This window comes from Mirounga angustirostris, unplaced genomic scaffold, assembly GCF_029215605.1.
Source record: "Mirounga angustirostris isolate CCGP_5_RB_7025 unplaced genomic scaffold, mMirAng1.0.hap1 SCAF_11, whole genome shotgun sequence".
Classification (NCBI taxonomy): domain Eukaryota; kingdom Metazoa; phylum Chordata; class Mammalia; order Carnivora; family Phocidae; genus Mirounga; species Mirounga angustirostris.
Window position 1 is genome coordinate 89,467,162 of NW_026991719.1, and position 24,611 is coordinate 89,491,772.

General features: G+C 38.4%; 1 protein-coding gene across 1 annotated transcript in view; it reads right to left on the reverse strand.

Moving 5' to 3' along the window:
• AMMECR1 (AMMECR nuclear protein 1) overlaps positions 1 to 24,611 on the reverse strand; it is a 112,664-nt gene that overhangs the window by 17,869 nt on the left and 70,184 nt on the right. Inside the window, exon 3 of the mRNA XM_045881498.3 lies at positions 4,336 to 4,450. Within this exon, the coding sequence (XP_045737454.1) occupies positions 4,336 to 4,450 (115 nt within the window). The remainder of the gene's footprint in view (positions 1 to 4,335; positions 4,451 to 24,611) is intronic.

Here is a 24,611-nt window from a genome sequence, read left to right on the forward strand (position 1 = left end):
GGATGGTTTTGCTGTTTTTAATCACGACCCAAGCTCCTTGACATGCTACCCATAGACACTCATCTTACATGTTATGATTCTTACGTTGTTGAGGAAATAAAACATGGAGGCATTACTGACCATTCTGTCAATTCAACCTTGAATTGAAACCAGTGACATCCACTTGTGAAACCATTTATTGGGCTTCACTCATGTTATCAAAGGGAAGCATTCTAGCCTCTAAAACAAAGTCTGATTGCTGTAAATCCTACCTTCCTATTAACTTCCACTATACAAATAGAGACATGTTACCAAAAGAGAGGTCCCAGACAGGCTCAGTTAAAAACCTCGAAGTAAAGAGAAAGACAGTAGCCAGCCCTGTGGTGGTTCACTTGTTTCCCGATCATTTGAAAATTAGGTGGCTATGACCACCGGTCACATCCCTCATCTTCGTGACCACGGGGATGTCTGTCTTGTTACCAAAGTGACTCACCTCTATGCTTTGGGACCTCTAGACTTCGCCCTCTTCTGCTTTGATCTGGGCATTTTCGCCCTTTAATTAGGAATTCTATTGCAGTAACACGCTTCACCAGTGGGGGTCAACTCTCAAACTGTACTTCTACCAGAAAAGCCCTAGGTGAGAGGCTTCTGTTTATATCAAACATACTCGTTACTGAGCTCTACCTTGAAAATACTCTATTAAAATTCTGTCACCATCTCCTGTTTCCCCCTGTAGCATCAACATATGCAGCGCTGTGCACTTCTGGTTAAATTTAGATACTTATGAGTGAATAGGAAATTTCATTCTTGGAAGAAAAGTTCTACCTATTTGACAGTCTGAAATTTCTCAAAGTAAAATAAATGTATCCTTTCATAATATAGACTGGACCCCCCTCATAAAGGAAATTTGCAGTATGAATCATTAACTTATAATATAAAGATAAACCATAAACAAAGACTTTCCCACAATCCTTTTTTTTTGTATTTTTTTATTATGTTATGTTAATCACCATACATGACCTCATTAGTTTTTGATGTAGTGTTCCATGATTCATTGTTTGCGTATAATACCCAGTGCTCCATGCAGTAGGTGCCCTCTTTAACACCCATCACCAGGCTAACCCATCCCCCCACCCCCACCACAATCCTTTTTAATAATGTCTGTATATTCAATATGATCTCCGTTACATGAACAAATAGGCATATTTATTGATACAAAGACACAGAAAAATAATTTAAGGGAATATTCCAAAATGTTAACAGTGGTTATCTCAGAACGGTGTAATTACAAACGGCTTGCCTTTCTTTATATTTTTTGAATTTTCAAAGTTTTCTTCTTCAATAAATTAGAATTACTATACTATTATGGACAATAGGTTTAAATATATATGCAGATGCATATATGCCTTTTTATTGTGGTAAAATACACATCATGTAAAATTTACCATTTTAACCCTTTGAAAGTGTACAATTCAGTGGCATCAAGTACATTCACAGTGTCATACAACATCCAGTTCCATAATTTTTTCCTCACCCTAAATGGAAACCCTGGACCCATTAAAAGCCATCACTTCTCAGTCAGCCCCTGCCCCAACCCCTGGCTCCCACTAACACACTATCTCTGTGGATGTGCTCATTCTGCATATTTCGTATAAACAGAATCATATAGTATGTGGCCTTTTGTGCTTGGCTTCTTCCACTTAGCATAATGTTTTCAAGGTTCATCCATGTCACTACTTCATTTCTTTCTATGGCTGATTAATATTCCATTGTATGGATATCCCAAATTTGGCTTATCCATTTATCTGTTGATAGGCATTTGGGTTGTTTCTACCTTAGGGCTATTATGAATAGTGCTGCTATAAACATTTGTGTACAGCTTTTTGTTTCAGCATCTGTTTTCATTTCTTTGGGGTATATACCTAGGAGTGGAAATGCCTTGACATATACTTTAAAAAATAATGTTTTTAATTCTACTTTGGCATTCTGTGTTTCAAGTAACCAATGCTTTTTCAGAATTATTAAGGATGACCCTATGACATCATCCCCACAATAATACCATTCCATTTGTAATCACTGACTATGGTATATTTTTTTTAAGCCCAAATCACATTCTTGTGCTTAAAAAAAAATCCAATTTTCAGTCTTACTCTTTGGGGACAAATTTCCTTATGCTAAATACTTCCAACTATGACGAACTAACTGAAAAGGACAGTCTTTCCCTCTTAGCATAGCCATTCTAGCAGGACCTAAAATTCACTTTCAAATACTTATATGTTAAAAGCACAAACATATATTTATTTTTGCAGAAAGCATCACTTTCTGGTTAAAGTTACACCAATAGACACCAATATCTAAGCCTCGAGGAACGTATTAAATATACAATATGTAAGGTATGAGGGTTAATTTTAGCTGTAGACAGTGCTTGAAGTGGGCTAAAGGAGATGATGGTGGTGTACTCTGTGCTTCCCCATATTTATTGAACTACTATTGGATCCTCCCATTTTTCCTCCCCTCCAAATACATGCATGCATATTTATGAAATATACATTCATGTACGTGCCACACATGCTCACACCTGTGCATGTGCAACCCCCCCCCCCCGACAACTGTGCTTCCACCTCAGTGGTGGCAAGCAAGAGTAAGTGTGTTTTGTAGCTCAGTCATCCTTAGATTTCAGGCTTTACCCCGTTATCGTTCCCCCTACCCCGCCCCCCACACACGCAGGGCACTCTGCAATTCAGAAAGCAGAAATAAAATTCTAGCTAAAGAAGAGGAAGCAGTAGCCTTAAAACATTAAAAGAATCACCCACATTTTAATATTGGTTAATAAGGAAGGGATATAATTTGGGATCATTTAAAAATACTGAGGAATGTTCCTATGATATGGGTAGACTTCTCTTTAAGAAAAATTCAAATAGGAACAATGAACTTATAGAAAGCAATCAGGAAATTTTAATTCTGTGAAAGGTTTTACCCAATCCAACTTTGCTAGGTTCAACACTATTGATTAATTTTATTTTTCCCATTACAAAACATCCCCGAATGCTTTCATATTCTGATAATACTCCAAAAAACCCGACGCACTCCAAAACTCAGAAAGAACTCTTTTATCCTACTTTCTACGGAATGTTTATATATATAAAGCTCTGGCCTAACAACAGTAATTTATATCATAGGGATTTTTTTCCAATGAAGGTTAAGAACTTTAGAAATGTCTTATTCTGTATGTGGAAAACTGAATGGCAGTGGAATAAGTTGTCCAAAGTCTCACAAGGAATCAGAGCAAATCCCAAACTAAAAGTCAAGTCCAATTAATTATCAAGACAGTGATCTGTCCACAAGGCAGAATACCTCAGTTACCATGGGATGTGGTCATTCTAAAAAGTCAGTAGAATTAAAACATATAATACCATAAAGATCTAGTCATGTCATTTATGAGTGTTTATGTGAGAGAATGCTAAGTGCATCACTGAATTCCCATTGTTTCATTCTTGTGGTACTTTTTTCTTTATGCTTGGTGTATACTTCTTTTCTCTGCCATTAGACTGAGAGGTGCTTCATGGTGGGGACCAAATCTTAGGACTCTTGTATATGTAGCAACAGTGCCTTGAACACAGGAGGCATTCAATAATGTGTGCACGATTGTGTGTGAAATTTCATAGACATACACTCAACTGTCTTCTCGCAACGAGCAAAACAAATCATGGTGAGAACCTCTGAACTTCCTTAGAAACCCAACCCACACACTAAAGAATAAAAAATAAGATCAATCTAGGCTACCTCGAACATGACAATGCTCAGAGATCACTGAGATATAACCTTAATATTATTTGTTAGAGTGTTTAAGTGCATAAAGTAAGGTAGCCAAGAATGAATTAACATGATTTAACTGTAGTTAACCGACACCCTGTTTTGTATCCACATGCTGATTTCCCCAACTGGTGTATTATCCTCACTCTTTGGCTCCTTGCTTCCAAGAAGTTTCCTCTGACCACCTAACTGCTGGGTGGTGGTTACACCAAAGTACATCAGAATGGAAATAAGAGGAAAAATAAATTCCAATCAGTCCTTCTTACTACTTATTAACAGCTTTTATGAGGTGCTGTGGTAAAGTAATCAGACAAAAATAAACAGCCAATTCAGTATGGGGATTAAAACGACACATGGCGCTTTGCCTTAAAACAAAACAAAACAAAACAAAACAAAACAAAAACAACTCCTTCATTGATATCTCATTGATCAACTGTGAGGTTTATTTATCCACCTTACTCTCCACCTCCACTACAATAGAGAACGGGCTGAAAGAGTCAGGCGTTACCTTCATTTTTCTTTCCAACATTTCTATAGTCTTACCTCCCAGTCCAAATAATCACAGACATCTTCAAAGTTAGTGAGCAGAGACACTGAGCAGAACAGCCGTGGCAACTCGTCCCTTGTCATTGGGGGAAAACGGCTATCTTTAAGGGCACTGTTGAAAACAAAGCAAATATTAAAGCAACCACTAGATATGAAAAAGTCCTAATTTCAAAGTCATTTGAAAAAGGTAAGAGATTGGGGTGCCTGGGTGGCTCAGATGGTTAAGTGTCTGCCTTCGGCTCAGGTCATGATTCCAGGGTCCTGGGATCGAGCCTCACGTCAGGCTCCTGGCTCAGCAGGGAGCCTGCTTCTCCCTCTCCCTCTGTCTCCCCCCCTGCTCATGCTCTCTCTCTCTCTCTCTCTCTCTCTGTATCTCTGTGTCTCAAATGAATAAATAAAAAATCTTTAAAAAAAAGAAAAAGGTAAGAGATTTTTAAAAAGTAAGGTGCCAAAGGCACAAATAACCTTCAAATGTATTCAAAGGCCCCAAAGATTTTAGGAGTCATTTTTTTCATTCAATAGACTATTTATTAGCCAATCCTGTGACCAACTGTAAAGAGCAAATGATCAATTATATTTCCTGTACAGTCATTTCCTGGTCTACTTCCCTGTTACTTACAGAATCTGAGACTACTTTTACTTTACTTTTGAGAAGAATAAAAGCCAGACTAGTGGAAATTTGTGGGAAGATTTCTAGATCTAGGGCTGATGGAAAAAAAAAAATGTATATAGTTAAAAAAAAAGTTCATATTAGGTTGGCCATTTACCACAGAATAGCACTCAGAGTTCAAAAAAGATCAAAATTTCATTTTCTTCAAGCAAAGGAAATCAAAGAAAATTAAAATAATCATGCAAATTACAGACTAAAAATACAAGGATTTCGGGCCCCCTATAAAGGATAATTCAAGATATGACTCAAAAATTGTGAAAGTACAGGAAATTGGGCTAATCTAGGAAATAAAAGTATGATTAGGAGACCATTAATCACATCAATGGATTTCTGAGTACATCAACTCTGATTGGACCCTGTAATCAAGGGTAATATACTACAGTGCCGAATTCTAGAAAAACCCTTACTATAAAGGACAAAGATGTTGGAAGACCATAATTCTTTCTGCAATAGAAGAACAGAAAGAAAATACGCAGACACACACACACACACACACTCACATATAGAAGCACTGTGTGTTTCTTGTACTTTTCAAAGAAACCACTTCCTAGTCAAGAAAAACAAACATACCTCTGATTACACTTTATACTAATGGCATTGCTGGCATTTGTGCCATCGATCTTCAAATTCAAATGTCCTGTACAGCAGCCAGGCTTAGAAACTATTTTCATAGAGTAATCCTTAGAAGGTACAGAATTAGAGCCTACAAACTGCTTGGGTTATAACAAAGTTCCATGGCCCTTAGAAATCATTTAATTCCTTTTTCAGTGACTTCCTCATTGCTGGAGTTTTGTTTGTTTGTTTGTTTGTTTGTTTTTCATTTTTCCATCTCTTACTTTGCATTCTGAAACTCACTTAATGTATTGTACAAACAAAACCACTATGTTTGTGAGTGTTTTCAATGCATTTGGGTGCTCGCTCAATCCTACTACACAAAGGAAAATGCTTATAGAAAGATATGTTCTATATAAAGTATAGATTTTTTTTTCCCATTCAAGGAGCCAAGATTAACCAAGGAAATCAGGACATCTGTGATAATTTATACTCTGAGAACAGCATTTCACTGTTTTATAATTTAACAACATAAATTTTCCTACAGTTTGGCCTCTTTTATTTTCCTACTGGCAAATAAAGTTTCATAAAGCATTTTCAAGTTCTCCTTCAAAGCCAAGATAAAGACATATATGTGTGTATAACCAACACCCTCTCTCCTAACAAACACACATACTGAACAGAAGTTCTAAAACATAGAAGAATCTCATGCATAAAAACCAAAAGGTCGATCACACTTCCCATCCTCTTGCTAAAAAGAAAAAGAGAGAGAGGGGGGAAAAGCCTTATACATTGGAATAATGTAAAATACGATTTTCTTAGGATTATAGATTTTTTTATTATGGTAAAATATACACAACATAAAATTTACTGTTTTAACTATTTTTAAGTGTACAGTTCTGTGTGATTAAGTATGTTCACGTTGCACAACCACCACCAGCATCCATCTCCAGAACTTTTACTATCTTGCCCAAATGAAACACAGCATCCATTCAATACTAACTACTCACTTTTCCTTCCTTCCAGCCCCCGGCCAAAAAATGTAACTTACATACACTTTTCCAATTTCAAGTAATTAGAATAGTATAGTCGCTAACGTTTTTGCTATATAACAGCTTATGGAGACAGAATTCACAAACCAATGAAATTCATCCATTAATGTATCCAATTGAACAGCTTTTAGTATATTCACAGAGTTATACAACCATTGCCACTATCCAATTTGAAAACATTTTGTCACGCCAAAAAGAAGCCCCGTACCCATTAGCAGCTAGTCTCCACTCTTCCCTTCCCCCAGCTCCTGGCAAGCGTGAATCCACTTTCTGTCTATGGTCTTGCCTATTCTAGATATTTCATATAAGTGGGGCCTTCTGTGTCTGGCTTTTTATCATAATGTTTTGGAGGTTTCATCCATGCTGTAAGCATGTACCAATGCTTCATCTTTTCAACTGCCTAATCATATTTCAATTGTGTGTCTTTATCAGATTTTGTGATCCGTTGATCTACTGAGAAACATTTGGGTTGTTTCCACTTTGGGGCTACTATAAATAATGCTGCTATAAACATGCATGTATGAGTTTCTGGGTGGACATAGGTTTTCGTTTCTTTTGGGTATAGATACATAAGAGTGGAATTGCTGGGTCATATGGTAATTCTATGTTTAACTCTTTCAGGAACTGACAAACTTTCCACAGTGGCTGTACCTTTAATTGCCACCGGCAATGTGTGAGGGTTCCAATTTCCCCATATACTTACCAACCCTTGTTATTGTCTGCCTTTTTAATTATAGTGCTAGACCTCCTTTAATGAAGAGATCTGTAAAAATCTCTCTCTAGCTTTTACAGTCAAACAACACACATCCTGAAGTTGCCATACAGTTAATTTCTCAACACTCTGAGGCAAGTTATTTTGTTTACTTTTTTTCCTAGCAAGCCAACGAAAGGTAAATTTTAGCTTAGTGCAATTCAAACTATTTCAAATCAATGAGATCCTCAAGTACCCAAAATATAACTCCCATGATATGGAGCCTTATTGCTCAATCATTCTGGGTTTAAAAAAAAAAAAGGTTAGAACAATGAGTAAGTGGGAGAATACAAGCACGGCTAATAAGAGAAACTGACAATCATGCCTCACCGTACCAGGACTCAAATGTATTAAGTTCAAAACTGAAATAGTGAAGGTACATTAGTCATGATGGAAACAGTCTGATTTTACAGAAACAGTCATTCAAACAAGACACTTAATTCTGGCTTTTTTTTTTTTTTTTTTGTAACTCTAAGTAACTTTTCATTAAATTCATGAGCACAGAAAAATTCCCAAAGGTAGGAAGCCCTCAGTATTTCTGAATGCAAATTCCTAGGGAAAAGAACTAGCAATGAAAGCCTAGCAAGGATTTAAGAGATTATAAAAAAGACAAAAAATGCAGCTGGAGACTGACCTCAGAGCTGCTAGGCTGGTGTGGATAGCTGATAAACAAGAGGATTCAGCCTCCCTTAGCCCTGCTTTCTTTAGCATATAGAATACGCAGTGTGGAAGATGAAACTTTAGAAGGGCTATGCCATCAGGAGTTGGGCAGTGACTTGCTTGAGATGACCCAGCAAGTTAGTGACGCAGGTGGAGACACAACCCCGATTCTCTGACTCAAGTCCAAAATACTTTCTAGGAGCCACACTTTAGTTGCCACTTTTGGATGGATTTGTATTATTTTTTTTTATTATTTTTAAATTAAATGCTTGCCTCACTTGGCAATTCTGATCTCATTCCTCTAGTGCCTCTGCCTAAAGAAGATAAATAATAATTTAATAGCATTCATTAGTAGCCAAAGGGTAAATAGAGCTAGACTTCCTGTCTACTGGAAATCTGCAGGAGCAAAAAAGATTTTAAAATATTAATATTGTCCATGGAAAACATTTTATACCAACGTAGTGTCTGGCACTTTACATTCTATGCAGCCTAAGAAACTGACAAGCAAGGAGATCTTGTAATAAATTCATATGAAGTTCTCTTTGCTACAATAGGAAGCCATTTTCTAATGTTTAAATATTGCTGAAGTGGGGGCACCTGGGTGGCTCAATAAGTTGAGTGTCCAACTCTCAATTTCCGCTCAGGTCATGATCTCAGGGCAGTGGGATCGAGCCCCGTGTCAGGCTTTATACTCAGTGGGGAGTCTGCTTGGGATTCTCTCCCTCCTTCTCCCTCTGCCCCTCCACCCTCTAAAAAATAGTATAAATAAATAAGTGAATATTGCTGGGGGGGGAAAACCCCACTTATATACAAAACCAGCCAGCTGCTCCATCACCCATGTGATGGATGGGTAAGGTTTAAACAACAGTTTAATTCACATATCAAATTCAAATATATTCAATTCAAATTGGCACCTCACCAAGAATATATTTTACCTAATTGAGAAGCAGCATTAACATCTGTCGAAGTTAATATCTAATGTTAAATAGCACTTTAATGAAAATGAACATTTAAAAAAAGGAATTAAGAGTTTAGCTATCAAAGAATCAAAGTTTGTGACAGTGCCTGGAAACTATGAGGGGGAAAAAAGAAACAGCCAAAAAGAGACAAAATCTTAGCTAAGGCTCATCATAAACAATAGAGCAAGCAACGGAAATGATTTCAGTGAATCTAGCTAGCTAGCCATTTACTCACTCATTCCTTCACTTTCTAAAACTTTGATGACTTTAATCACTTAACCAGTGGAAAGTTACCAAACTGAGAAGGGTTTCATATTACAGGCCATCATTTTTTAGGATAAGGAAACAATTAAAACCAAAATTAAAAATCCCTTTTGGGGGGCGTCTGGGTGGCTCAGTCGGTCAAGCGTCCAACTCTTGATTTCGGCTCAGGTCATCATCTCAGGGACCTGAGATCGAGCTCCAGGTCAGGCTCCACACTCAGGCCAGAGTCTGCTTGAGATTCTCTCTCTCTCTCTCCCCCCTCCCTCTGCCCCTCCCCCTGCTCGCACTCTCTCTCTAAATCAATCAGTGGATAAAATCTTAAAAAAAAAAAAAAATCCCTGTTTGGATAGGTGAAGAAAAGCAAATCAGGCATACATTACTCTAAAATTTAAAAAAAATGTTTTTCATGAGGGGTTTCAATCATCTGAAAATTCTGCCATTTCTCATCAGAGAGTCTGGAACAGAACGCACATGTGACATGTCTGAATTCCAGAAACTTAGAATACTAGAATCCTAAACCCAATTCTGAAAAATTATCCATAACCTCTCCTTCACATTAAGCAGCAGTTTTAGCTTCCCATTATGAAAAAAAAAATAACGGATATAAAACAGAATGCAAAAAAAGTGACCATTTATCAAACCTCAGGGTAGAAAAGAACAACAAAGGACACGATTACTTTAGGTTAAGGAAGAAGGGAACCCTGTTTTGGTGAGTAAGGGCAGTGATCCAAAAGGAAATTTTCAATTGAAAGCCACAGGCAGGGGCGCCTGGGTGGCTCAGTCATTAAGCGTCTGCCTTCGGCTCAGGTCATGATCCCAGGGTCCTGGGATGGAACCCCGCATCTGGCTCCTTGCTCCGCAGGAAGCCTGCTTCTCCCTCTCCCACTCCCCCTGCTTGTATTCCCTCTCTCGCTGTGTCTCTCTCTGTCAAATAAATAAATAAAAATCTTAAAAAAAAAAAGAAAGAAAGAAAGAAAGCCATAGGTAAAGTGTTCTGTAACTGGGGGATGTTTTTCCCCTTTAGAGTAATAAATACAACCTACTTAGTGCTCGATGCATATAAACATTAAAACTTATTGATTTTAATATACATTTCAAAATGTGATATGATGGGTAATTGTTGGGGAATGGAGGAAAGAACTAAGGGATGGAACAAAAGGAAAGGAAAGAAAGGAGGGACAAAAAAAGAGAAAGGGCATATATACAAAGAAAGATGGAGAGGAAGAGAAAACAAGAAGCGAGAAAAGGAAGTGGGAGGCAAAAAAAAGGGGGGGGGAATAGAGACACACACACAAAAGGACAAAAAGGGAAAGCAAGGAAGGGTGGAAGGTAGGAGGGAGGGCGAGCAAAAGTGCAGTAGGGTCCCACAGGTTTTCATATGTGTTATTTGGCTCCTATCCTATAGGATTCACTTAGGCTTTAGAATGTTATCGGCTGCTGCCCTCTGATTAGTTTAAATTTCTTGAATTGCTCTAATCTCACATTCTTAAAAGTCTTTACTCTCTGTGATAGCTACAGCTGCCCACCAGGAGGGAAGAATACCCTCTGGGCTGCATGCTGTGATGACTGCAGCAATATTGTGGAGAATCTGCGTCTTCACCACAAGTTCTCACCTCGCCTTTAAATTGGGAGAATGGGTTGTGGGTCTGATTTAGTGGAGCACAATTAAAACTGGAAAATACAAGATACGTAAAGAAACAGATGGCTATATGTTTAGTGTAGATGGCAGGTGTTCCTCATTTCCCTCCCTATAATGTCCACAATAACGCTCTGTCTGCAGATTTTCTGGATTTACTCTATCTTGTTTTTAGAAATGAACTACTCAGAACAGTTTTTGTTTTAATTATTTTTCAGATGAAAATCTATCGAGTACAATGAACACAATTTAATTTTCTCTTTGTGACCCAGGTTCATATTTTTTTTTATTGAGGTACAGTTGACATACAATATTATATTAGTTTCAGGTGTATGACACAGTGACTTGACATTTGTATATACTGCAAAATGATCACCACAGTAAATCTAGTTACCATCTGTCACTGTACCAAGTTACTACAATATTATTTACTGTATTCCCCATGCTGTACATTACATCCTATGACTCATTTTATAACTGGAAGTTTGTACTCCTTGAGCCCCTTCACGAACCATTTCATCCCTGCTCAACTCCCCACTCCCCTCTGGCAACCACCAACCTGTTCTCTGTATCTATGAATCTGGGTTTTGTTTTGTTCGTTTTCGTTTTGTTTCTTAGATTCCACATATATGAAATCATATGGTATTTGTATTTCTCTATCATAACATAATACCCTTAAGGTTCATTCACATTGCACAAATGGCAAGATTTCATTCTTTTTAAGATTTTGTTCTTTTTTATGGCTGAGTAGTAGTCCTGTGTGTGTGTGTGTGACATCTTAATTTATTCATCCATTGATGGATACTTAGGTTGTTTCCCTCTCTTAGCTCTTGTGAATAATGAACATAGGGGTGCATATATCTTTTTGAATTAGTGTTTCCATTTCTACCCAGTAGTAGAATTGCTGGATCACATGGTAATTCTATTTTTAATTTTTTGAGTAACCTCCATACTGTTTTCCACAGTGGCTGCACCAATGTAATTCACACCAACAGTGCACAAAGCTTCCTTTTTCTCCACATCCTTGCCAACATGTGTTCTTTCTTTCTTTCTTTCTTTTTTTTTTTTTTATAACAGCCATCCGGATAGGTTTAAGGTGATACCTTATTATGGTTGTGATTTGCATCCCCCTGATGATTAGTGATGGAGAGCATCTTTTCATATGTCTTTTGGTCATGTGTATGCCTTCTTTGGAAAAATGTCTACTCATATCCTCTGCTCATTACCTAAAAATACTTTTGTTGTTGTTATTGAGTTGTACTGAGTTCTTTATATATTTTGAGTATTAACCCCTTATCAGATATATGATTTGCAAATTTCTTTTCACAGTCAGTAGGTTGCCTTTTTGTTTTGTTGATGGTTTCCTTTGCTGTGCAGGAGCTTTTGATGTAGTCCCATTTGTTTATTTTTGCTTTTGTTTCCCTTGCCTTTGGAGTCAGATCCAAAAAAAAAAAAAAAAACCCATCACTAAGACTGCTTGCTGTTAAGGAGCTTATCACCTATATTTTCTTCTTCTAGCACTTCTATGGTTTCAGGTCTTATACTCAAGTCTTTAATCCACTTTGAGTTAATATTTGTATATGGTATAAGATATTGGCCCAGCTTCATTCTTCTGCGTGTAGCTGTCCAGTTTTCCCAACACCATTTCTTGAAGATGCTGTCCTTTCCCCATTGTATATTCTTGCCTCCCTTGTCATAGTTTACCACACATGCACAAGTTTATTTCTGGGCTCTCTATTCTGTTCCACCAATCTATGTGTCTGTTTTTAATTCCAACACCATACTGTTTTAATTACTACAGCTTTGTGGTATAGTTTGAAATCTGGGAGTGTAATACCTCTGGCTTGGTTTTTCTTTCTCAACACTGTTTTGGCCACTCAGGGTTTTTTTTTTTTTTTTTTTTTTGTAGTTTCATATAAACTTTAGAATTATTCTAGCTCTGTGAAAAATGCCATTGGAAGTTTGATAGGCATTGCACTGAATCTAGAGATTGCTTTGGGTTGTATGGGCATTTTAACAATATTAAATCTTCCAGTCCATGAGCATGGAATAGCTTTCCCCTTCTTTGTGTCTTTTCCAATTTCTTTCATTAGTGTTTTACAGTTTTCAGTGTGCACAGGTCCTTCACCTCCTTGGTTAAATTTACTTCCTAGGTATTTTATTCTTTCTGATATGATTGTAAATGGAATTGTTTTCTTGATTTCTCTGATAGTTCACTATGAATGTACAGAAATGCAACAGATTTTTGTATATTAATTTTGTACTCTGCAACTTCACTGAATTCAAACAGTCAAACAGTTTTGAAACTGTTAGTTCCAACAGTCTTTGTTGTGGACTCTTTTGGGTTTCCTATATATAGTATCATGCTATCTGCAAATAGTGACAGCTTTACTTTTTCCTTTCCAATTTGTGTGCCTTTTCTTTCTTTCTCTTGCCTAATTGCTGTGGCTGGGACTTCCAATACTGTGTTGATAAAAATGGGTAGAGTAGGCATCCTTGCCTTGTTCCTGGTCTTAGAAGAAAAACTTTAAGCTTTTCACCATTGAGTATATTATATTAGCTGAGGGTCTGTCATATATGGACTTTATTATGTTGAGGGTATGCTTCCTCTATACCCGTTTTGCTGAGAGGTTTTATCCTAAATGGATGTTGAACTTTTCAAATGCTTTTTCTGCATCTTTTGAGATGATCATATGATTTTAATTTTTCACTCTGTTAATGCGCTGTATTACACTGATTGATTTGCAGATGTTGAACTGGAATAAATTCCACTTGATTATGGTATAGGATTCTTTCAATGTACTGCTGAATTCAGTTTGCTAATATTCTGTTGAGGATTTTTACACCTATGTTCATCAGGGATATTAGCCTGTAATTCTTTTTTGGGGTGTCCTTGTCTGGTTTTGTTATCAGGGTAATCCTGCCCTCATAAAATGAGCTTGGAATCCTTCCCTCCTCTTCAATTTTTGGAAGAATTTGAGAAGGATAGATATTAAATCTTCTTTGAATGTTTGTTAGAATTCACCAGTGAAGCTGCCTGGTCCTATATGTTATTTGTTGGGAGGTTTTTGGTTACTGATTTGATCTCCTTACTAATAATCTAGGAATCAGTCTATTCAGATTTCCTATTTTTTTTCATGATTCCGTCCGGGAAGATTGTCAGTTTCTGGGAATTTATCCATTTCTTCTAGGTCGCCCAACTTATTGGTGTATACTTGTTCATAGCAGTCTCTTATGATCCTTTGTGGTTCTACTGTATCAGTTGTAACTTCTCTTGCACTCCTGATTTTATTTATTTGAGCCCCCCCCCTTTTTTTTTTCTTGGTGAGTCCAGCTAAAAGTCTGTCAATTTTGTTTTTTTTTCAAAGAAGCACCTCTTAGTTTCACTGACCTTTTCTATTGTCTTTTTGTCTCTATTTCGTTTATTTCTGCTCTGATCTTTATTATTTCCTTCCTTCTACTAACCTTGGGCTTCATTTGTTTTTCTAGTTCCTCCAGGTATAAAGTTAAATTTTTTATTTGAGATCTCTCTTATTTTTTTGAGGTATGCCTATATGGCCATAAACCTACCTCTTAGAACTGCTTTTGCTGCATCTCATAGATTTTGGTATGTTGTATTTCTATTTTCATAGAATGGTCAAGAGCTTATATCCTGGAGTCAGATATACCTGCATGTGGATCCTGGTTCCATTGCTTACTAGCTGTGTGACATCTGGGCAAGTATCTTAACCTATATGAGCCTCAATTTCCTCATCGATAAAATGGGGATGATAATACTACAGAGCTACTGTAACAAGTAAATAAAATAATAATACCTGCATAAGTACCTTGCATACACTAGGTGCTCAGTAAGTAGTGGCTGTCAAAGAACTTTCACTGTAAGTTTATGCCCACAGGATTGCCCCCATATCATGGCTCAGGGAAAAGGAAGGGAGCCCCAAGAATAAGAATGACCCTTCAACCTTGATATGGGGACTCTAAACAAGTTGGTAACAAACTTGATATGGGGACTATTGGTAACAAAGAAGGAATTAAATGCAGCCATCTCAAGGGATAATGGTTACTTTTCCAGGTATGGTCTTTTTGAGAAGCCTTCATTTCATTTTCAAAATATATTAAGTACCTGCTATATGCTTTTTATCATGTGAAGAGCCATGAGGATATAAGAATAGATTACAAAACAATATAGGGGTATATGTAAAAGACTTATTAAAATCACATACAATAGGAATGCTGAAAGAAATGGTCAGACACGGGGCGCCTGGGTGGCTCAGTTGGTTAAGTGACTGCCTTCGGCTCAGGTCATGATCCTGGAGTCCCTGGATCGAGTCCCGCATCGGGCTCCCTGCTCAGCAGGGAGTCTGCTTCTCCCTCTGACCCTACCCCCTCTCATGTGCTCTCTCTCTCTCTCTCATTCTCTCTCTCTCAAATAAATAAATAAAATCTTTAAAAAAAAAAAAGAAATGGTCAGACAAGGTTCGTTTCTTTTCTAGAAAGATCCGTTTTACTCTCTCTGCTACTGGTTTACTGGTTACCAAGTGACCCAGAATCACAGGTAAATTTATAGAAATGAAATGTATACACAATTTTTTTTAAGTTAACCAATCTACTACATGAAGTAAGGTGCTTCTTCGTTAAGAATTTCTATTATCCCACAGGCGTGCATTCATATGTTGCTTTATGACTATTAGTGTTCCTGAACTCGATTTTAAAAATCTCCAGGGAAGGGTGCCTGGGTGGCTCAGTTGGTTAAGCATCTGCCTTCAGCTCAGGTCATGATCTCAGGGTCCTGGGATTGAGCCCCGCATCGGGCTCCTGGCTCAGCAGGGAGTCTGCTTCTCCCTCTCCCTCTGCCACTCCCCCTGCTCCTTCTCTCTAATAAATAAATAAAATCTTTTTAAAAATTTAAAAATATCCAGGGCAAGGATTGGTCTTTTACTTCCATACAAGAAATGTTGACCAAGAAATGCAGTTCCCTGAACTGTGATCAATTTATCTTGAATGGATTTAAATATACTGTTATTTATCATACTGGTTATGCTACGTCAAAATTCTTAGGAACAAAACAAAACAAAACACTTTCTCAGCAGCAGGCACAGAATAAGAAATGAGAAGCTCTACGCTTTCCTCATCTAAACCACTGGTTTAGAGGTTTTGATCTTGTCAGTAAAAAAAAAAAGTTTGATCATGCACCCCCAATATGTATATTTATTTATAAAGTATAATACAATGTACTACTATCACTAGCTAACATGTCCAAAGTACAATATATATTTGAGTAAGCTTTGTTGTTAAAGATAGCGTGTATAAATACATATTTTCAGTAATGTTCTTGATCATTTCTTTCTTATTTGGGGGCTGACATCTTGTCAGGTCTCATTAGATCATCTTCATTTTTACTTTATGACTTGTCCAACCAAATTATAAGGTAGTTTGTAGAAGTGTCAGCTAGCTCCACCGTTTTCTTGTCTTTGCCTTGTGCCTGTATTATTACTATTGTCACCCATCCATTGTTCCTGTGCGGGAAATCTTCTTAAGCCACTTGTCCACCCTGCATGGGTTAGTCTGTCTAGCTTTAGCTAACATACGAACAATGGTCAGATGGCTTCAGAAGACTCCTGCAAAGAAACCACCAGTTGAAGATAATACCGAGAACCACGAACCCACTTAACCAGATGCATGTAAAACTGAAGTCCACTGCAATATGCTGAAAGCAAATGAAAGGAGTACGCCACTATCAATTTCCATCAAATCATGGATCTCATACATTCCTCAAGATCCCTCATTTAGAATGTGGCAGTGAGCTTCAGATATAGACCAAATGAGGGCATCAGGGTCAGTCAGATTTTGTGGGGTTTAAGTACTTTCTTATATTTTAGGTAAGAAAGATCATAAATTGAATTTCTATTTTTTTCTTCTCACCCTGCAAAGGATCATCTAGGTGCACCCCTCTTTGGAGACTGCAAAGCTATAGCTCCTAATCAAATTCTAGGACACGGGTTCTAATCTACCTAGATACATGATACTATGAGCAAAAACAGCTTTAAATACAAAAGAGCTAGTATCTCTGGAGTAGCTATATGAGCCAAGTACTATACTTGTATTACCTTGTTGGAGTCCTCAAAACCAACCCATTTTATAGATAAGGAAACTGAGGTTCCTTGAGTTGAGTGAGATTAAGCAACTTGCCAAAGATCATAAAACTAGGTAACAGGGTTGACATCTGAACTCATCAGGGCTGCCTGCTTCTAGAGCCCCTTCTCCTTTCATGGTACCACTTCTAGGATGTTAGCAAATCAACATAAATGTATGCATACACATTTAATCAATTTTAAGGAAAAATGTCCCCCAATTAATGCTGCTTCCCCTGGGGTTTCACTGAATGCTTTAGGTTCTAAGTGTGAGCAGGTCCTGAAACTCAGATAAATGGTACTTGTTTTAGTCAAAGTATTAGCTTGTTTTTGTTCTCCTGTTTTCTCCATTTTGATCTTGGTGATTCAGAGCTGCTGCCATTGAAAAAGATGTTTTATCTAAATTTAATAAACCCTATTAGTGGGACACGAAGCCTTCCCTTATTCTGAAGCCTTTCCACAACTGGAAATTTCATCTGCTGGAAGTTGTAATAGCGTTACCGAAGAACTAGTTTTGGACATCTCTAGACTGGCGGGCCTGTTTCTGATTTTTAACTTTGCTTTTCCAACCTGAATGAATAAGCTCTCTCATGCTCCCTACACGAGAGTCACACAATTTTTGTCCTCTCCTCTTTCCGTGGTAATCAGTCCTATACATTAAACCCTGAACTGCAAAACATGTTGGCACTGTAACTTACGTACCATGTTAGGGTGGTCTGGTCTCACCCTCTGGTTTACCATCCTTTCTATAACTACTGCCAGCCCTAGATGGTACAGATGTGCTGAGAGCTGGCATGCTGGTTCCCACTGTGGAGCCTCTGATTTTCCCAGATGTCACTGATGGGGGACTATTGGTAACAAAGAAGAGTTCAGTCAGTCTTCAAGATGAGGTACAAACTACACTTATCAACTCGATTATGCTGAGGAAGAGAGCGAGAAGGAATCCAGTCCTCCCCACTGCCTCTGAGATGTCTTTCATCTTTCTTTGTTTTTTCATCTTTATTTTCCCTCTCTTCTTTCCTCCTCCCCCACCTTCTGGATGTTTTCCTCTTTTCTTTCCTCGTTCTACTCGAGTCAGGTAAGGAACAAAGAATAGTAAATTGTCATAAGGAGGAGATGAAAGAAATGAATGGAGGTGGGGGAGAGAAAACCCTAAGACAAAGGCCAACAGCTGTGGCCTCCACCAGACATCGTAACAGGCCAGGGTGCAAGGCAACTGCAGGTTCTTACGCTCTGCCATTGGGTCAAGATGACCCATTTCCTTGGGTACTGGTTTTAATGTTATAGCTGAGCTTTTGGGGAATAGATGGGTGATAGTGACAGAGAAAGGTGCAAGATCCACTGTTTGTTTCTTTCTAGGGTTTTAAAGGTAACCCTGAAAAGCAGAGGGGGCGGCTGGGAAGAAAAGTCGAATGCCTCAACCCCCTCACTGCTTAAACAGGCAATGGTTATAGAATCAGTTCCTTGGTTTGTATACTTTCCAATGGCATATTTCTCTATAATGAAGCAAAACTACATGTCTGTTTCTAAGGCTTCTGTAACTTGCCTTACATGGACTGAAATGGAACTATTTTAATTTTTATCACTGTGTGATATCTTTGGGGGAAAAGTATCAATCGTTCCTCTCATCTTTGTTTTGTATGATTCTTCATAGTTTCCAAAAGGTCTTCACATCTTTTAGTCTAGCTGACCCTCAAAACAGCCCCATGAAGTAGACAAAGCGAATGCTACCTTACATTAGAAACCATAATAGGTGTCCTTCAAGAACAAGGCCCCCTATAGTCATAGAACCATCCAAAGTCAGCGCTACAAGCACTCAGAGATCATCCACCTTGCACTCTTCATTTGACATTTAGGGGAACTAGAGCAGAAAGTGACTATACTCTGCCATCTCCTGACTTCCCTCATCCCCCATCTGCTGACCTTTCACATATCTGTTGACCTACTCTGTCTTAATCCAGTAACACTCCAGAACGGATGTTCAAGGAGCAAAGAAAATGATGCCAAAGGGCACCAGGGAAGAGCTAGAACAGTAAAGCAGTGAGCTTCCCAGCATAACTCAACACTGCCAGGCACCCGGCACTTGTCGGCATGCTGAAGTCATGCAGAATCTCGAAACTGAGCAGGTCAGGGTGGGGGAGAAGCAGAGCACCACCACCGTGAGGGTGGTGAATGCGGTCTTCACTAGTCCCCTCCTTTGCATTTCTAATTCACTCCCTTGTCTCACTTAATTCTTACACACCTAGGAGGTATCGCTTTTTTCCTCATTATGCTTTCTCTTTGCTCTTTTCTCCCCCTTGCAGTCCATCCATTCTGTCCCCTCAATTCTCCCTAGTTACTGAGCTACAGAGAAGGAACGCTCAACAGAAAAGTTATACATTTTTTTAAAATAGGGTATTTAATGCCCTTTTATCAAGCTCTAACGAGAGAATCTGTCCCTGACGTAAATGCCACTGTATGTTCTGGTTGTGTATGTATAAATATGTCAAATTAATTTTTTTAAAGATTTACTTATTTATTTTAGAGAAAAAGACAGCGTGCACATGCGAGCAGGGGGAGGGGAAGAGGGAGAGAGAGAACCCTGAAGCAGACTCCCTGCTGAGTGCTGAATGCGACGCAGGGCTCGATCCCAGGACCTTGAGATTATGACCTGAACCAAAATCAAAAGTCAGCCACTTAACTGACTGAGCCACCCAGGCACCCCTAAAAATGTCAAATTATAAGCTGGTCAGGGCAAGATGACCTCAATGCCCATTTTCAAGTAAATATCACAATGCCATGCATAGACTGAGGATGAGAAGAATCCGTGGTTTCTGATGTACGGCTAACCTCTCCGACTTTAATCCAACCTACTTTCCAATCCCTTAACTTGGAATAGATTTTACTTTATTCCTTTCAACAAATATGTTTAAAAGTGAGCCTGATCAAACAGAAAAGGGTATTTTAGCTCTCCAACTCTTGATTGGTCATATCTCGATAAACCCAATTTTCAAAGGCAAAGAAAAATTCCACTTGTATAGTTTTCCATTCCATTACCATTAAACATTACTCAATTCTCCCATTGAAAGGGTCCTACGCTGATTTTGTTTCCATGAGACAAGCACATGGGGTAATAAAATATGTTGGAAAAGCTTTGCACTATGCTGCTGAAATCACGACAATTGCTGATTCTGTACTACAGTACGTATTAGGAAAACCACAGTAGATACAAAAAAGGAAATGGCATCATTTGGGGATGGAAAAAATGCAATGGATAAAAGCCATGCAATTTAAATTCCAGTCATGTGACAAAAGCTCTGTCCCCCACAGCAGAACTTGCCCCGAAGAAGTGGCAGTGCTAATGATTACTGGTGGAAGAGAATCTCTATGAACGTGAGTTCATTCGTTCACCAAATATTTATTCAGTACCTGCTGTATGCCAAGCACAGGTATACTTCCAGGGGCATAGTATGTTCAGATGCAGTTCTGTGGGACACCTTACTTCAGAGAAGTTTCGCTACACTCCCTTGACATGATTGGCACCTCTAGACACAACCCAGAACACCTAATGACAAGTTCAGATCTCATACACTAAGTCACATTTTAGAGATGTAAAACAGAAACCAACAACAGAAAGGGGGGGCACCTAAATTCGCAAGGCCTTACTACTTTTTGCTTTATAGATATTATCCTGTTTGTAAAAGAAAATCTACCAGGCTAATAGGCAAAATCCTACAGAAACTCAGTGACTAAGTTTTTGACTCCTTCGTACCCACGGGTGTGTTATAGTATAAGGTCATTAGACCATGAGCTCCCTGAGTATGGCAACCATGTTCATGTTTGCTCACCACTATATACCTGGTGCCTAGCATTCAGTAGCTGGTGAGTAAATATTTAATGAGCGAAAGAAAGCATAGAGGAAGGTAGTCTCAAATTTCATATACATATACTGGTAATATAATAAACATTAAAATGGGCCTACTGGTTTTACTTTATTAAAGAGCCAACATTGCCCTAGATGCCAAATATCTGTTTATTCATCAACTTAAAAAACTCTCCACTGAAGTGTGTTTTTCCCCTGTTTTATGTCTCTGAAATGCTATTCATTTAGGTGGTAACTGGCCTTCTTAGTCTTTGGTTAAATTACTGTGCATTCACAGTGCAGCACAGTTTGGCAACATTTTTCTATCCCAAACTCATGGACTGCTATAAATAGATAATAATCCACTTCCATGATAGAGTTACAGAGTTGCTTTGATCTCACAGGCCTTTTTCCCCCAAGGAAAACACAGATGCTTTGCATCCTGAAGGAGCTCAATGGCCTCTTATGTTTGTGGGGTGATTATCACTATTTTGTTGTAGTTTGAAACATATAGGGACCCATATTACTAGTCTATTTTTATGCCTTTCACACCTGCTTATAAAGGAACATCTTACGAACTGCATGAATCACCCATCAGCAAGGGCAGGCATAGAAAAAAAGCAGCACAAGGTAACAGTCTCTCTAAAGGAACACGGACCTAAAGAAAATCAGACATCGGTTCACAAAAAAATCCTTTACAAAATCCTGTGCCCACTCTTCTGGTTCTCTGTGGGATGCTGGGGGAGAGAGTGTCCAAAGGGAAAAGGGGACTTGATAGAGATCAACCCTCGGAAGCTATGAGAATGATCTAGTGGAAGAAGAGCTGCTGCATACTAATACACACGTTCTCTCAATCACATTAGACTTTCCAATTCCCAGGTCTGGTTTGCCTTTTACAAGGAATAATATTGGTTTAGAATGCTGTTCAGAGCCTGCTCCGCAAACCTGAGAGACCAGGTTACAGCACCTCATTTTCCTTTGCAAGTGCCATGCCTTCTCCCTCCCCCATGTAACTAAAAGCCACTTCTTAGACGTTGGCAAACAGGATTAAGGAAACTGAGAGAATATTTTCTGTGGACTTAACTTTCCTGGAAATAATTATCAGGGATGGAAAGCAAACTCTTCGTAACAGAATACGTCATTAATTTGTGCTCTACTAATGCAAAATTTGTGCTAATTCAAAGAGACCTAGGCTGACTGAAAAAGAAGGGTCTGCTATGCTCAACAAATCAACTTCGTAATTAAGGTTGTGAGGGAAGTACAGAGAGAGCAACTAGTTTCAGGACTTTAGAATTAGCCATCTCTGTGCACTGTACCATCAAAATTATGAATCTTTTGTGTAGATGAAAAGGCAGCTCTCTGGATGACATCTCCTCGGTAGTATGCTCTTCACCCATTTTGAGCTATCTGTGGCATTAAAACAAACAAAACTACTTTAAAAATAAACATTTCATTCATTCTTTATTGATCATACTGACTTCCTGCAATTATTTCGAGTTAGGGAGTTTTTACATCCACTTCAGTGTGGCTTGTTACTCGCCTATGGTCGTAATCACACTGAAGGATCTGTAAGTACAAGACTTATGGTAGGTCATAAATAACTGAATCAGAAATATGGCGCAGGCCTCCTGACTGAGTTCAATCACTTCCTGTTGGATCTAAAAAAGTTGCAAATTTTTAATACCTTGGGTTACATTGAGCTGTAAAATGGGAGAGGGGAAAAAAAAAGCTTCTATCCCCTGAGGTCATAGACCTACACACCAGAACAAACAAAATAAAAGGCAGAGCCACAACCTTCTTGGAAAACCCATAAGTTAAGTAGGAAATATGCAGTCATTATGAGACAGATACCAAATGAAAGCTGAACACAGTAGCATCGCTGTCCAAAGGAAACATTCCCAGTGGTGGTTACTCCTCACATCTCCATATTGGCTCTCATCTTACTCTGTGAGCATGGCTCACTGCCTTAGAGGCCCAGGTACCTTGTCACAAGGACACGTCTGACCACTCAGATTATATTGTGAGTTCCTGGATTTGTGCAGGTCTCCTTTAAGTACAACACACAGAACTAGCATATCATGGATGGGTATTCCACTAATTTCGCTTGGTTTCAGGTGATAAGACTCCCTCTTTTCATAAACAGAATTGTAAATAAGAACAATAAGATTAAAAAAAAAAAAAGGCTCCAAGATTTCCAGTTTCTATAGAAACCTTGAAAATACCAGAACCACCAAATGTGTTTGCTTAAGAAAATTTGGGACACTAAAATTGATAGGGATCCCACAAGAATACTGAATAAAATAATCATAGGTCAATGTTCCAAAGTGAAATGCTAGCCGGTAAATTTTATAGGGGAAAAAAATCTGCAAAATGGTTTTGGGCAGGAAAGTCTGTACTCCGTTTTACAACACAGGTCTCTCTTCATCTACTGGGTTGATCAGCTGTGACATCTCTATCATTGGTGTTAACTGAGAGGAATAAGAGGGTCCACAGTCCAAAAATCATCTACAACTGGACACCATAAGCTTGTGACTCATTTAAAATGAGAAATTTTTACTTTTAAAATTATGCGTGGCTTGGGCAAATATTTAAGGTAGTTGGCAAACACAGGGCACAGACCAACTGCTGGGCAGGGTGAGGAAGCTTGGGGTGGTTCCGGCTTGGGAGGACTTTTCTGTGGAAGATCATAAATGGCATAATCCATACCTGGATAAAACCAAGCACAGACTATGAATTTTCTAAATAAATATTAAGAAACAAATGTAGTCATAATACAAATTCACTACTTAATGCCAGACTATTGTAATACATTAACATTTTTTTTAAAAAAGTTTGCGACCTTTTATTTGAAAAACAAAACAAAACGAAACACTTTGACTATGTCTAAAACAGCAACCACCCTGTCCTTTTCACTGAATTTCAGGGCTTCTCTTCCTTTTGGAAAAGACAAGTGGACATCTGTACCTAGGGGAGCTTCGCCCCCCACCCCCAGGGAAGCATTTAAATCATCTCATGGTACTAGCTGTTCGTTTTCACTGCCCTATATGAACACTGTTCCAAATGTAGTGACCCCTGCTGATACCTGGAAATGTTATTTTCTTTGTTAATGGAAATTACGGCAAGAGGGGCTGGATTTTTTGACTCCAGGAAACGGCCCCCACAGGCAGCTCTGAGAATCTAGGCAAGTCAAGAAAGCTCAAGCGTCACAGGGCACTCCTACACACATTTCAGAGGACCCCTTGGCTAGAATTACACCAGTCTAAGTAAGAGTTTCAGAGTTAGAACATCACTCAGCGACGATATAAAAACAACTCTCCTAAATTGGAATCATATTCACAAAACATCTGGAAAGTTCCCCAAAGGAGAAGTGATTACCCAAAAGTATTGCTAAATAGATGGAAGAGAAGATGCTGACTTGTATCATAATACAAAAATCAGTCAGTTTCCATTGTCCTAGACAAATCAACAGATGTGCTGTTTACCTTTAAGGAAGCCTGGAATCTATTTTAATTCAGCCTTGAAACCCAGACATTCTTAGGTAATAAGTACAGATATTTAAATTCCATAACAACCACCCAGTGTTTACAAACATTTATTTCTTTATAGCTTTCTCGTCCACAAAATGTATATTTGGTTACAAAGAGGAATTTTGAGGGTTCAGCTGTACTTTCACAAATGTTATAACATCAGTGCTCCTTCAAGCAAGTGGTAGCCCTGTAAAAAACAATCTTTTATTGTCTAAACTTTGCTTGGTGGC